The sequence below is a fragment of the Pholcus phalangioides genome, unplaced genomic scaffold (genome assembly GCF_987345545.1).
Source record: "Pholcus phalangioides strain wild (caught in Gottingen) unplaced genomic scaffold, Ppha-v1.0 ptg000013l_1, whole genome shotgun sequence".
NCBI lineage: Eukaryota > Metazoa > Arthropoda > Arachnida > Araneae > Pholcidae > Pholcus > Pholcus phalangioides.
In genome coordinates this window covers 33,300,314-33,315,154 of record NW_028301606.1, presented here as the reverse complement: position 1 = coordinate 33,315,154, position 14,841 = coordinate 33,300,314, and the positions used below count along the sequence as shown (strand labels likewise).

Genomic DNA, 14,841 nt, shown 5'->3' with positions numbered 1-14,841 from the left:
AGAGAATAGAGTTTAAATTCCATTAGCACACAAGTTTCGAAACGAAAAATGTATTCAAAGTTTTATTACTACAGTAAAAATATGTCACACAGTCCATGAATAATCCTATTAAAAATTATGTACAGAAAAAATTATATAGAATTTAGTAGGATTTGTACACAAAGAAGTTTGCTGGAATATACTATTATTTGACAATGTGATCAATTTCCATGTTTTATAACATCCGAATAGTACACTTTCGTTATCTCTTCGAGTAATTAATAAGTATAGCGCTATCAGATCAGAAATTAACTATATCCCATCCAGACCCTGCATAGATAAATGCGCGGGTTGCTTTTTCTCACTGTAGAAAAAAAATTTACCTCAGGGAGTCAAGCCCTAACTTAAAGGATTGTGTATGTTTTGAGTTAGATAGAAATATGGTAAACATGAACTTTTTGGGAAGGAGAGGGAGTTCATCAAAATTCAGCAGTTTCGGAGTTTAGAAGATGACTTCCAGGAGAAAGTGGCCTCCAGGGTGATTTATTACATAAAATTTAGCAATAAAAAATATTGCATGTGAAGATGAACCTTGCACCATCTTGGTTGAAAAAGATTGATCGAAGTGAACTTTTTCTTCAAAAAAAAAGAAAAAAATAAAGATTTTAATTACATTCATGTGTTTCATGAACTTCTTGAAGATCAAAAATGTAAAAGTGTCTTGAAAACATAAAAAAATGAATGCTCGGGTCTGAAAGGGGTATATACATATTATATATATTTTTTCTCCTTTTTACAAATCGTATGGAAACCTCACAGCTATCGATAGTTGTTCACAAAATTATAAAGTTATGCGTTTTATTTATTAATTCGGAAAAATTTTAAACCATTCATAAATACGAAACATGATGATTATGATTAAATCGTAGTGTAAAAATTGAATATTTGCTTTATTGTTTATGTTACTGCAATATTTCTCCACAAAATGCCGTGCCCCCAGTCTGGTATCGAGATACATCAGTGAAATGTATTTAATGAACCAGTTTGGTTCAGCATCACATAAAGTAATGATACATGATGTGAACAAAAATAGCTACTTACCTTAAATTTAAAAAAAAAATATAAATTTATTTAAATTATTAAATAATTAAAAAGTAATTTATTTTAAATTTTATATCAGTTTAAAATGTGTATATGCAGTAGAACCTTTCGATAACGGACGCCAACGGGACTAAAAAGTTTGTCCGCTAATGAGGAGGTAAGATGTACAGTGTTCATACAACTTCCACGTTTATACGACGTTTAGTTTCGGTTGCAATTAGTTCCTATAAATGTTTATGTTAAAATATATATATTGATGTGCAAATGTGAACATCGGTTTGGTGGACATGCATAATCACCAATTGTCTCGATAAATAAAGTTTGATTTGAAATTTCACTACAAAAAATGTCCCTCTCACCGGCTATTATACATACTTCCCAAATAATGGAAAATCTGAAAAATATGGAAAAATTTATAACCTGTCTTGTCTTCATTAAACCAGTCAATTATTTTTACTCATACACGATACGTGCACTACACATATTTCACAATAAAAATGAATTAACTTAAGATAAGATAAACAATTACGATTTCATTATAATATAGATAAAATAGATAAGATTAAACAAAATAATGAAGATAATAACATAAAATAATGAAGATAATAACATAAAATAATGAAGATAATAACATAAAATAATGAAGATAATAACATAAAATAATGAAGATAATAACATAAAATAATAAAGATGATAACATAAAATAATGAAGATAATAACATAAAATAATGAAGATAATAACATAAAATAATAAAGATGATAACATAAAATAATGAAGATAATAACATAAAATAATGAAGATAATAACATAAAATAATAAAGATGATAACATAAAATAATGAAGATAATAACATAAAATCAATTATCAGTCTTGTAATGTTGACTTTTTTCCACACGCATTATCATGTGCAAATCAAATCAAAATTACCATTCGGAATCACTGTCGTAGACCATAGTTACGTTCAATTAATCAAGTAATTTATTGCCGGATTATCATATTTACCAATACGAGCTTGAAATTATACATAATCACCGTTGAATATGATAAATTCTCGATTAATGAACAAAAATTAATAAATTAGTATTGAAAAACAAAGAATTTGTCTAACTTTACTATCCGCTTTCTAGCCGCTGTAGTGGTCGAGTGATCATAGTGACGGACTCGCATAGCGAGGATCCGGGTTCGAACACAGTGGCGGTCGGCTGAAGTTGGTTTTCTGTGGTTCCCAACTTCAAGGCGCGAATGCGATCCGAACTCCTCGTTAAAAAGTCTCGCCACAGAGAGCAACAGGCCTACAGAATTAAAAATATTCAATCATTACACTTCACTCGCAATTTGAAGCATAGATGGCAGATTGAAATATCAGGCACAACAGCAGCTACACACTCAGACTGTTAGGTGCACTCACTTTGTTCCAGACTCTGCCACGGAAGCTGGGCTGGAAGAGATCTCGGCAACGGGATAAGTCCAGTGGCGGAGCCCCTGGCGTTCATTCATTCATTGTCCGCTATCAAGAGTGTCCCTATCTGGAAATTTTATACATCAAAGCCCCATCTTTGGGACCGGAAATCAGAAATGAGTCCGTTAACTGGGAGTGTCCGATAGGGAAGGTTCCACTGTAATTAAATGGCATTACTAAGTATAAAATTAGTTGCAGAATAATAAATTAAATTTATTATTCTGTATCTAATAATATAGTCATTATAACATATTCGTATGACGTCAGGGAAAAAGATTATGTATTAATTCAGAACCATAGTAGTATGAGTTACTGTATTATATGTGGTTCTGTTTTTAAACATGCATGATTCAAGAAATGATATTTAAAATTATACTATTTGCATAAAACTCGCTGCGGAGAATAATTATTATGCAGATACAGCGTTAAATGTGATCAAAACAGTGCTGATTTCGTTTACTGATGTTAAAAGAAACACAATGCCCTTTAAATTTGCCAGAAATCTACCAACGTGGAAACATGTTAACGCGTGGGATCACAACTTTCGAGTAAAATCGTTACCAACGAACGCGGTGAGAGAACGGCAAAAATCCTGAATTAGTCGAAAATGAAGTAGGAACAGGTTGTAATGTGTTGATTTTGAAGATCTATCTTGTTTAAGTGGGGAAGAGAGTAATTCATGAGCATTGCTCTTGAATATATTATGTACGAATCAATAGTTTACGAATATGGTATCTGTATTTTTGGGCAAATCCATAAGTATATATTACAAAGCATTCAAATTCGTTATGAATTATTGGGGTGAAAGTAATTTATTTTATTTCGTTGCTCTTATAGAGTTACAAGCTATAAAACCCGGCACTGTCCGGGTTTTCTTCAATTACTGGGAGGATTGAAAAGTAATAAACCATTTCTGAAACGCATTGCTAGGGAACCAGGATAACCAAAGTAAACATTCCGAAAGTGATTGTTGAGGCCAAGGAACCATTGTTACCCGACAGTTTTTCGGCCATTTCGGGCATTTGCCCTCTCTGACGAACTTTTGAAGTAGCCTATCGTTCAATCCTGGGGTGTGTTTGGTATATGGTATACATGCAAAATTTGGTGACGATCGATCTAAACTTGTACATTTGTATAGAGAACACACAGACACAGAAATTCAATTATATATATATTTTTTTTAAATTTATTTATATTAATTATAAAATTACATTTCTGAATTTTTAAATTTTGGAACTGAAAATATCTATGTATACATATATATTTTCTTGCTTCATAGAAAAATCCCTTTATCGTGATACAACTCACGAACCGTTTATCCTACGAGCATAATTCCTATTGAAAAATAACGTGTTGAAAAAAATCCAAATAACGTGTAGACCTCAGATACGTGATTAATAATGCAATAGTTATTTTTTTAATTAAAATAAAAAAAATAAATTTTTATTTGATCACCCTATCTTGAAAAACTCAATTGAAAATACACGTTTTCCAGTGCAATATTTACTGAGGTATTTGAAGTCGAAAATGGCTAAAATTAAAGGAAATAATCACACAAACTAACGGACAAGTTCATTCTAATGTTCATATATGTTTTCCCTTCATTTTTAGTACTTTTCGAGTTCAAATATCTCAACGAATGATGCACATAAAACATTAATTTTTTTGCTGCTGTTGGGCTGAAGGGAGACATTTAAATTTATAACTAAAAGTTTGAGGACGGGGTACAAGGATTTTTTTTTTGTTTTAGTAACTATACAACTCCTTGGAATATAAAAGATGTACCTGAGTCCTACAAGTTATTTGGCTGGTTTTCAGTTGGAAGTATGCTTCTACGATCAACGGTTCATGACTTATTCCAGTATAAAAAGGGGGCTTTCTTATTATACCCTGAATAATCAGTTTAAGATAACTGGTATCAAATCTTCACCATATATGGGAAAACATCACGTTCAATAAATCTTCATGACGGTATACAATTTATGATACAATTCAGGATTCCAACATATAATTTAATGACAAAAAATAATGATCTGAATCCAAGATTTAGGTTATTAGATTGAGCTTAAGTGGCATTGCTAATAGGTGTAATGCAACCGAAACTCATAATTTTGAAACGGGAAATTTTCTTAGTACGAAACTTGTTATTCCATGCCTTATTTCCAGGAAGGTAAATTGAGAAGATTCTTCCAGATGAATGATTCTGCATGGGCTTGTATATATACATACAAAAGAATGTCATACCATACAGTACACATTTAGATTCAGTAATGATGTCACCTCTATGTAACCCAAATCCTATTTTCAAAACAAAATATTCCTATTGTCCTTCAAAAAAAATGTACTTTATTCAGAAAAAAAAAATATTTTCCCTGTTTCAAACACATCTATTTAAATAAAAATAATAATAAAAACTTATGTAACCGAAAATATTGAAACTAAAAAAAAAGAATATTTAATGGTTTTGCTTTATAAACAAATTCATAAAATGATAAATATTCAAAGCATTTCTTCTCCTACTTCTAAAATATACGCATAATAAACGATAATATTACTTCAACGCAGCTCACAATGTTATTTTTAGATTGTATAAAAAGAAAGTTTTTCTTCTCATTTTATTTTCCGGCTGTAACTGAAAGCTTGGAAAAAGAAATTTCTTGTAACTCTATCTAAAGTCCATTCATAATTCCTCACCAAATTTTTCTCTTCAAATGAGGTAGAAAGAACAAAATTATGAAAAAAAAGGTCGAAAAGAGATAAGAATTCACGGAAAAGACGGAGTTAATCTCTATCCATTATTCATCGCTCGGCCAATTTTTCAGGTGTTCTTTTGACACTTCTTCAAAATACGAATGAAGACTGACTTCCCGCAATCATTTTTTTTTTCCTACGTGAGAAATATTTTGACATTGTGATTGATGACCTTATTTAAGGAGGAAAAACTATGGAAAATCTTTAACGATATTAAAGTTCACTTCATTGCATTATTATCTCAGAAATAGAAAGGAAAGATAATTCATCCCCCTTATTTTGAAATTTAATTATTGTGCTCTCGCGTATTTTTTTTATAAGAAAAATTAATTAACTGAGCAAATTTCTTCTCGAACATAATTTCCTTTGTAAAAACACCTTCTTTACTCCAATGTGTCACAACTGTAATTTTATATAATAAATCATCAGAACATAGTAGTGTATAATTTTTTGTCTGATCAGTGTGATTTTGCATGTAGAATGGAAAACTTTTTATGAAATTTCACATATTTTAATTTGAAGCATTATATGAATGAATCCCGCAGGCTTTCATATTCCAATCAAACCTAATCAGGTCAATTCAACTTACAAAACCTGAAAGGAGATGAGAAAATTGAAAATTAGAAATTAAATTTGATTTTCAGTTGACCATAAATTGATCATTGGTAATTTTTGTCACGCCACAGTTATTTTCTGCATGCAACGGCGTCCAGGCATTAATAAAATACGTCTTGCGGTATAAACTAAGTGTGCTAGATAATTAGATTCATACTTGAAAGTTCTCTTGGCGGTCATGCATTCTGAAATAATGTCTTTGGAATTCAACCGCAGTAATTTTTCGGGTACAGAAAGTTTGGACGCGAGACACTTCGGCTGGATCATCACAATCGTTAATTACGTCTTATTCATTTAATGTGTATCTTTTAATAATAAATTTAAGGATCACAAAATATAGCTATAACTAATTAAATCTTATTTATTCAATGTTTACTCTTAATATATGCATAACAAAATGAATATAAAATAATAAAATTATGAAGAATGTCTAGCAAGAACGACCAGTTTTCAACAATCAGGCATGAATGATAAACTTTCAGCAATATCTTTGACATGAAGAATAATCTTTAAAAAATGCCTGATATGAACAATGCACGGGTATCAACAATGTTATATGAACACAATAACAATGATTCTCTGAATTCAACAATAATGTTTGTAATATTTGCTTTGGTTAAATTTAAATGGTTTTCAAATGATGCGTTTTTCAGACATGTTTATTCCTTTTTACAATTGTCTGTCACTTCTCTTATATTCCCAGTGATTTTTTGCCAGTAGGATGTAGTGATCATGATATGTATATATTGTAATTAATCTAGGATTTCTTTTGTCTGTTCCTTTTTTTTATTTTGTAAGCTTTTTTAAACTTTATTTTTATGTATGTATTCTGTGTATATGGAAAATAGTTTCTCGACACCATCCAGCACCTTAACCGGGACAAGGGCTGAAATTGACGAATGTCGACAGAGCCTAGGTGGTGTATGGTTTAAAAGTAAAAAAAAAATAAAAATAGGATGTCGTTTTTATGTGCTTACTAACAATACATACTTTATAAAAGGAAAAAAAGAAAGAAAAAGAACTAACGAATGTATATTTCCTTGCTGCATTTTATTGGCGAACAACAGTTGCTAGAGGTGAACAGATCTTAAAGGTGTATTTCCAATTAGAGAAAGTATCCAAACAACGTGTAAAACTCAGAAACGTCATTTATATTGAAAGTTATTTTCATAAAAAAGTAAGTTTTATACGGACACCCTGTCCCCAAAAACACGAATATAAAATTGTTGTTTTGTCTCTCTTGAGTACAGAAAAATATCCCGCGTGCCTAAGAGCAATATTCGCTGAGATATTTGAAGTGAAAAGAAGGAGGACAGTTGGAAAATAACAGCATTAATTACGAACTTCTTTCCCTCATCTGTGCTGTTTTTTTTTCCGAACTTGAACACGAATATTTCTTGTTGGCCTCAGGAGAGACAGTGCAATAACTTTTTAATTGGATTTTTGAGACCAGTTCGTTGATATAAAAAAATAATTAACTACAACTATAACTGTACAGTTCCTTGGAGCGTGAATAACGTATATAACGTTTTACACGTAATTTGGATGTTCCATCTCGCTGGAATTATGCCTGTAGGATCGACGTCTCACTAGTTCAATACGTCAAGGGGTAAATTACGGAATCCCTCCAGTGCATAAATTCCCTTTGAAAGCAAGTGTGATTCATAATCTAAAACATTACGCAAATTAATAGATTCTATATTTTAACGCCAAAATTAATTATAGAACAGTATAGTATGTCACAAAATCACTTATTTAAAAATACTTACTGCATAGATTGTTATTTCTTCGTCACTGAATTTATGCTATGTTTTTTTGGAAATATTTTCTATTTGAATCAGTTGACCTAATGCGCATATAGACGTTTTAATTGAAGTCAATGAGAGATGAAGGTGCACATATTTTTGATAGTTTATAAATAAATGAAACATATATATATATATTGGATTTTTCAGAGGATGCTCCTGTTTTGAAGTCGGTCTTCAACAGGCAAGTGGTCCAACCTGGAGATCGCTTCTCTTTACGTTGCATCGCTATCGGAAATCCTCTTCCACGAGTCATATGGATGCTGGATACGAGGCAGATACCAGAGAATCACAGAGTTCAATACGGGGATTTCGTAAGCACAGCTGGAGAAGTTGTCAGTTTCGTCAACGTTACTTCGGCTCGGTCGGAAGATGGTGGATTGTACGAGTGCCGAGCCCAAAACGAAGCTGGTTTTTCTATTCATCGTGAACGCGTTGATATCACTGGTCCTCCTTACATACGTGCTATGAATAACATCACAGTTGTTGACGGTGTCAGTTTTTCTTACAACTGTCCTGTTTCTGGATATCCACTTCCTATCGTGACATGGAGCAAAGGTAAATAATTATGAATGATTATTCAATTATTTTATTGGCATCCAAATTTGAATCACTCATAATGTTTTGTCGTTAAAAGCTATCAAAATTAACATAATGACTACTTAAAAAAGAGGAATGTGCAAGTTTTGAACAAGAATACAAATGGATCATGGTTTATCCATTTTTGTTTTGAATGCAATCTCGATAACTTGAGCACAGAGTCACTAATACAGAGCATACAATTTAACGTGCTATATTTTTAAAAAGAAGAAACTTCATGACTATACATGTTTGTATCGTAGAATTCCTAATTCGTAAAGTCTCTGCAATAATTAGATCTCATTGTTGAATGTTTATTTCATTGTTTGCGATGAAGATCTAATTTACATTCACGGGTATCAAAATTCCTCCAATAACCTCAATCATCGCTCCTTAGATATATTATTTATGACTGTTTGGAAAAAAAAAATAGTTTTACACATAATAGACTTGAATTTCTATTTACAAACGATTGGCCCAGTAAGTGTATATTTAATTTCAAACGCACTCATACTAAATGAAAGTGAAGTAGAATTCACCTACTTAACTGTTTTTAACTTACTGCTTTTGATTATATAAGTATCATAAAAATAAATTATTGTATATTTCCGTAGTTTTCCCTCCAGGAAAAATACTTAACCAATTGGCACTTCTCAGTAAAAATGATAAATAATCCATACCAAAGCATAGGAATTGAATAGAACCGATGGAAATGCTAGAGAAATATGCACTCATAAGAGCTCACTCGATTATTCCTTTTCTCTCGTGAGTTATTTTTTTTTATTATTATAGATTAGCGAAAAGAATTCCGAGGGGAATAGCTCATGAAAAGAACCAAAGTAGAGGAAAAATAGGATGAAGATAAGGGGGAAACTTCAAGTAGAAACGAAAATATTCTTGAATAGAGAGATATCGGGTAAAAAAAATATATATTCTGAAGAAAGGCAAAAAAACGTATGACGGAGAAAAAAAAAAGCAACAAAAATCTAGCAGCAACCACATGACTGGATTCTAAGCTAGAACCAGCAAAACACACACCAAGACTTCCAGCGAAAGAATTTTATACCAGAAAAGGGGAGAGAAATTCAAAAGACTTATCCAGAACGTGGATGTATCCACGTAAAAGCAGGCTGTGAAAGAGATCTGAGTTTAGTTTCCGTTCTTTGTCCAGGCAACCCATATATATCTGTGTGTGTGTGTGTGTACATGGTCCTAGAAATTCTTTGCAGAAGGGAAAAAAACCGTGGAGCTCTCCCTCTGATAGATGGACAATGTACATACCTCTGTCTGACCGCAGCTGGGTGATAGTAGATAACCTCATTCGGCTCATTGAGAAGAGGCTTACGTCAAAACGCCGCTGATATCGACTTTCGTTTCCGGACAAAAACCAGTAGAAAGAAATAAACTCAGAAAAGAAAAAGTAAATGCAGGGAATGGATGATAAATACGACTGTGTATGAAAAGAAAACGAAAAGAAAAATAATCTATAGACTTCTGGGTTCCTTCATTATTACAAACGTTTCGTAAAGCATTTATGCCTATATGAAATTGTGGATGAGATATATCGCATTTCCACATTCATCCATTGTGGAATAAAATACCACATTGCAGACTTTTGTATGACGAGGATTTCAGCATTTATACACTTGTGTGTGTGTGTGTGTATATATATATATATATATATATATATATTTCTCCGGTAACTAGATTTCTTTTCCTTCCTGGGGTGTCTTAGATAATGGATGTAGAAAAACTATTTTTACACTACATCATGATCTCTAATATGTTGTATTCTATGTTTACATCACACGCAGGTTTTGTTTCTTTATAGAAGGCTTGGTTGGTGATACAAACTTCTTATTATTCTTCATGAAAGGGTAAATCAGTAATATTGATTTTTGTGTACATTGATCCAATTGATTGCACTGCCCAAAAAAAAACATTAATGTTCCCAATGAAATTTTAATGTCTATAGGGTATATTGGGGATTGCATATTTTAAAACTGATGTTAGTTTTCCTAAATTGTATGTAGTTTTTGAGACAATGCATAATGCCAACATGCCAATATAGTCCGCAGTCACTAATTTTTAAGTCGAACTTTCACTTTCAATTGGTTATTTATTTTCCTATTTTATTCTATATATATTATTACATTTATACCATGGTGATATATCAGTAATCTTTATTTATTTATATTCAGATTATTACTGATTTCATTCCGCACACTTCCAACGTAATTTGTACGCTGCTTATGCATTTTACTATTGGAACTAATCTTTCATTTCATCCCAGAAAGTAGAACAAATCTGACAAAACCAATGCCATATATATATTCGGAAACGTCTCAACGTCGTTAGAAAGTCGTTTAGAAAAAAATGAGTTTTAAGTAGCATTATCCCTCTGTATTGTTTATTGGATGCCAATGATGGCCATGCATCAGTTTCAACACACATTACATTTCAGTAATACACTTCATAAACTAGTAAAACAAATACATTCGATAGAATTCCTGACAATATAAAATTAACTCTACACTGATTATCTTAACTACTACTTTGCGTTTCATGAACAAAATCTGACGAAGCTGATTCGTTCTTTAGGACAAAGGAAAGACAATGTCTACGTACATTATGTTATTATGACGTATAAAGGTCTGGACACACATATCCGCACCGTGCCAGGACCGCAGCTCGGGCGTCAGTTGGCCGTGGCTCGGCTCGTTCCTCTTCAGACCACACATTTCCGTGTGTTGCCCGTGTCGCTGCCGTATGCTGACTACTAGCTTAACGAAGCTGTGTCGATTGCTTCAAGGCTTTGCAGCCGGTTCGGTGTAATCAAAATGTTCAGTAAATTAATTAACAAGAGTGATTTGGATATAATAGCCCTAGCGTAAATTAACATTAATTAATTGTTCTAAACATTTCTGTAAATAGTCTATACATGTATATAATTTTTTTTTTATCTATCTGTATATGTTTTCTAAAGAAATTTTTATTTTGGATTGACCTCCTATAGATTTTTTGTATGTGACAAACCCGCAAAAAAGGATAGGATCTTTAAATGCAGCTGAAAATAAAAAGACGGCCATTTGCTTAGTTTGACTATATTCATTCTTGTTTATAGTTTGGAGAGCGGAGATTATTTACCGAGTGATAAAAGGGGAGAGAAGAAAAAAAGTCATATAGAAATTAAAACAATCTGTGGGGGAGAGGGGTACTCTCTTCCTCACGTACACACTCGTTTTTATTCAGTGTCAACCGCCACCATAAATATAATCACCTGTAGGGGCAGATGGTGTCAAATTCCGATAACACCAGGGAGAAGTGTATCTCAGCTCAGTAGGAGCATATTGTACGAAAGAGCGCGCATATCTTTACTCTGTGTGTCTACGCGGAATCTTCTAAACTAAAAATTGGCTCCTTTGCAGATGGCAGATGGATATTAAAATTAATAACAATTGGGGTGTTTAGTCTGCCGGGGCTTGATTCAATGATACTACCTCACCAGTATTCGATAATAATTTAAAGCACTCATTGCCAAAGTTCCAGTCGCTGAAACGTCTTTGTCTGATATTTCGCACAAAGGTGCTCGAATTTTTGGAAGGTGTGGGCCACTTCATTGTTTTGAAATATTTCGCGGACTTCTTAAGTTATTCAGAAATGAGCCTCGATCCTCCAAGATTATCTAAAAAGAAATGTCACGTGCCGCTTAAGTGATCTGCAAGCGTGCCGCGGACCACTCGAGATCTGGAAATATGCCACTAACCACTCAATAGGATAATCTGCAAATGTATCACGATCCACTTAAGTGAACTGGAGGTGTGCCGCTAGTCGCTCAAGTGATTTATGCTCAAGTGATGAAATATGCTTGAGACCACTTGAGAGGTTCGTTTTGTTTTTTGTTGTCACGAGCCGCATCAAATGCTTCCGAGGGCCACATTTGGAGCACAGGACATGGGTTGAGCATTTATGGCTTAACATATTGCGTCTCATGTGAGTACCAAATTTAAAATGTCTCCTATATTTTCACATAAAAGAAATACCCAAAAATTTTCGAACCGTTTTCTATCTAATTTATATTGAAACCAAAACAATTATTCATTTATAGAGCATCAGAAATTCAACCCAGTTAGTTTTCCAAGTTTATGTTATTATTTTAACAAAAATCTCCCCGGCAAAATTTCGTTATATGCTATGAAACATAATTTTAAACTTGGTTTTGAGATCAAAGTTGTGAAAATGTTTATCCATATGTTTTCTACATATTACGCTAGTGCCACAGAACCGAGGCCAAATGCGCCTGAACAATTTCGGGACACGAAAAATGTTTAGAACACCCCCCCCCCCTTAACAAGATTTCATATATTTTGTGGAGAGGAGGGAATCGGCATCATGAATGAATATACACGAACGCTAAGAAATACCCCATAGAAAAAAAAAAACTACAAAAATGTGAATTAGCAGAAAAAAATTGATGGGGGTAATTTTAAACTAATGTGAGAAACCGTTTCCGAAACTAATGAAAAATTTAGAATCGAGGGATTAAAAATAATTGGGAGAAATAATTTCCGTACCAATGAGAGAGAGAGAGAGAGAGAGAGAGAGAGAGAGAAAATTCAGAATTAATAAATGAAATAATTTTGGAATAGATTTTAAAATTTAGAATTAACGGAAGAAATAATTCCATAACTATTGAAAATTCAGAATTACTAAAAGTAATAATGCGGAAATTGATTAAAATCAAGAAATAAACAGAATTAATAATTCAACAATTGATGAAAATTGAGAAGCGACATAAAATAGATGAGCTCTCTCCTCTTTTATAAAAAAAATCTGCGCTCTCTCTCTCTCTCTCCCGAGACCGCACCGTCATCGTAAAAATATAAAATAAACTAGTTGGTGACGGTGCGGACGCGGTGCGGTGACGATGCTCGGCTACGGTGCGGATATGTGTGAACGGCTGCACTGCTTAGCAAAGAATTATTCTTTGACCGCGTGATGACCTACACTCGGCCGACGCACGTGTCGGGCACGGTGCGGATATGTGTGTCCAGACCTTTAAGATAATTTAAACATTAATTCTTACAAAGACACTTGGTTTATCTTGACTTATTTTTTTTTTTTAATTTGAAAATCATGCTATTGAAATTGGAATATAAGTAATATAAAATTTCATTTCTAGAAAAATGTGGAGCTTGTTATTCCAACCCCTTTATGGATTGGCAGATTTCGGAAAAACTAACCCGCACTAAATTTCCAATGAATTTCAAGATATTTTAATTACCCTCCTCTAAGTTAAAGTTCACAGTGCATCTATGACTGAAAATAAGTGGGATATGATTCGTCGGTTTTTATTTTAAATTCAATATTTTTTATCATGTTCGAAAAAAGATCGTAAAAGCTTCTTCACTGTACGAGCTTACATTGTGAGAAGAAGCCCCTATAAAGGATGTAACATTTCTGTAAAGTTTTAATATGATTATTTCGGAAATAAACAATCAGAGAAATCAATAAGCAATGGAAGTCTATTTTTTTAAGATCAGATGCATAATTTATTTGTTATACGATTTTTGGATTTTAAATAAAATTAAGAGCATAAGACAAAATCAAAGTTTTTAAATATGTTTTTAAATCGACAAAAATAATGTTTCTCTCATAGCAATTTTTAAAAGAAACCCAGCTTGTGCATGAATCTCCAGAAAATCTTCTCACTGATAAACAAAGCATTGATATCAAGGAAACAGTTATTTTCCGGATATTATGCTGAGGTGAGCTCGGAAAGAAAAGTCATCACGTCTCCGCCGGGACTCTCGGTATGCAAGAGGGCCTGGGTTCGAGTCCCGGCGGAGACGTGATGACTTTTCTTTCCGAGCTCACCTCAGCATAATAGCCGGAAAATAACTGTTTCCTTGATATCTCTGGCTGAGAAAAAAAGCCATCTATATCTCTCAAAAAACCGTCCCACCCGGGGGCCATTTCCTGAAGTTAAGAGAGGCTACTAATGTCTCTACTTCAGCGCCTCACGACACAGTGCGTGAAATTAGGAAGGCAGATTCATGTGTCTCCAGTGGTGTAGATGGTAGCATGCTTGCCCGGTATGCAGGAGGGCCTGGGTTCGAGTCCCGGCGGAAACGTGATGACTTTTCTTTCCGAGCTCACCTCAGCATAATATCCGGAAAATAACTGTTTCCTTGATATCTCTGGCTGAGAAAAAAAAGCCATCTATATCTCTCAAAAAGCATTGATAGTTTACCGTTCAATGTTTTTGATTTAATATTACCTCGAAAATTCTATGGAAGAAACACACAACCTCATATTATTTCGCGGTCACTGATGTGAGATAAGAAAGTAACCTTGAGAATTTTTTCCAGTAGATAAAACCACACTTTTCACCAAATTTTTCATGTCATTTTCTAGGCTTGAGGGAATGTATATTAGAATAATTTTGTACAGAGAGGATTTTAAACTGAGTAGCGAGTTATCGAACTAGAAATAATATAAAGTACAACATGCAAAGTCGTAAAGTTATTGAAAATATCATGAAATTATAT

General features: G+C 33.1%; 1 protein-coding gene across 4 annotated transcripts in view; it reads left to right on the top strand.

Moving 5' to 3' along the window:
• LOC149078980 (cell adhesion molecule Dscam1-like) overlaps positions 1–14,841 on the top strand; it is a 248,824-nt gene that overhangs the window by 119,140 nt on the left and 114,843 nt on the right. For all 4 annotated transcript variants that reach the window (XM_089241226.1, XM_089241225.1, XM_089241224.1 and 1 more), the window contains exon 7: positions 7,862–8,269. In XM_089241226.1, the coding sequence (XP_089097352.1) occupies positions 7,862–8,269 (408 nt within the window). The remainder of the gene's footprint in view (positions 1–7,861; positions 8,270–14,841) is intronic.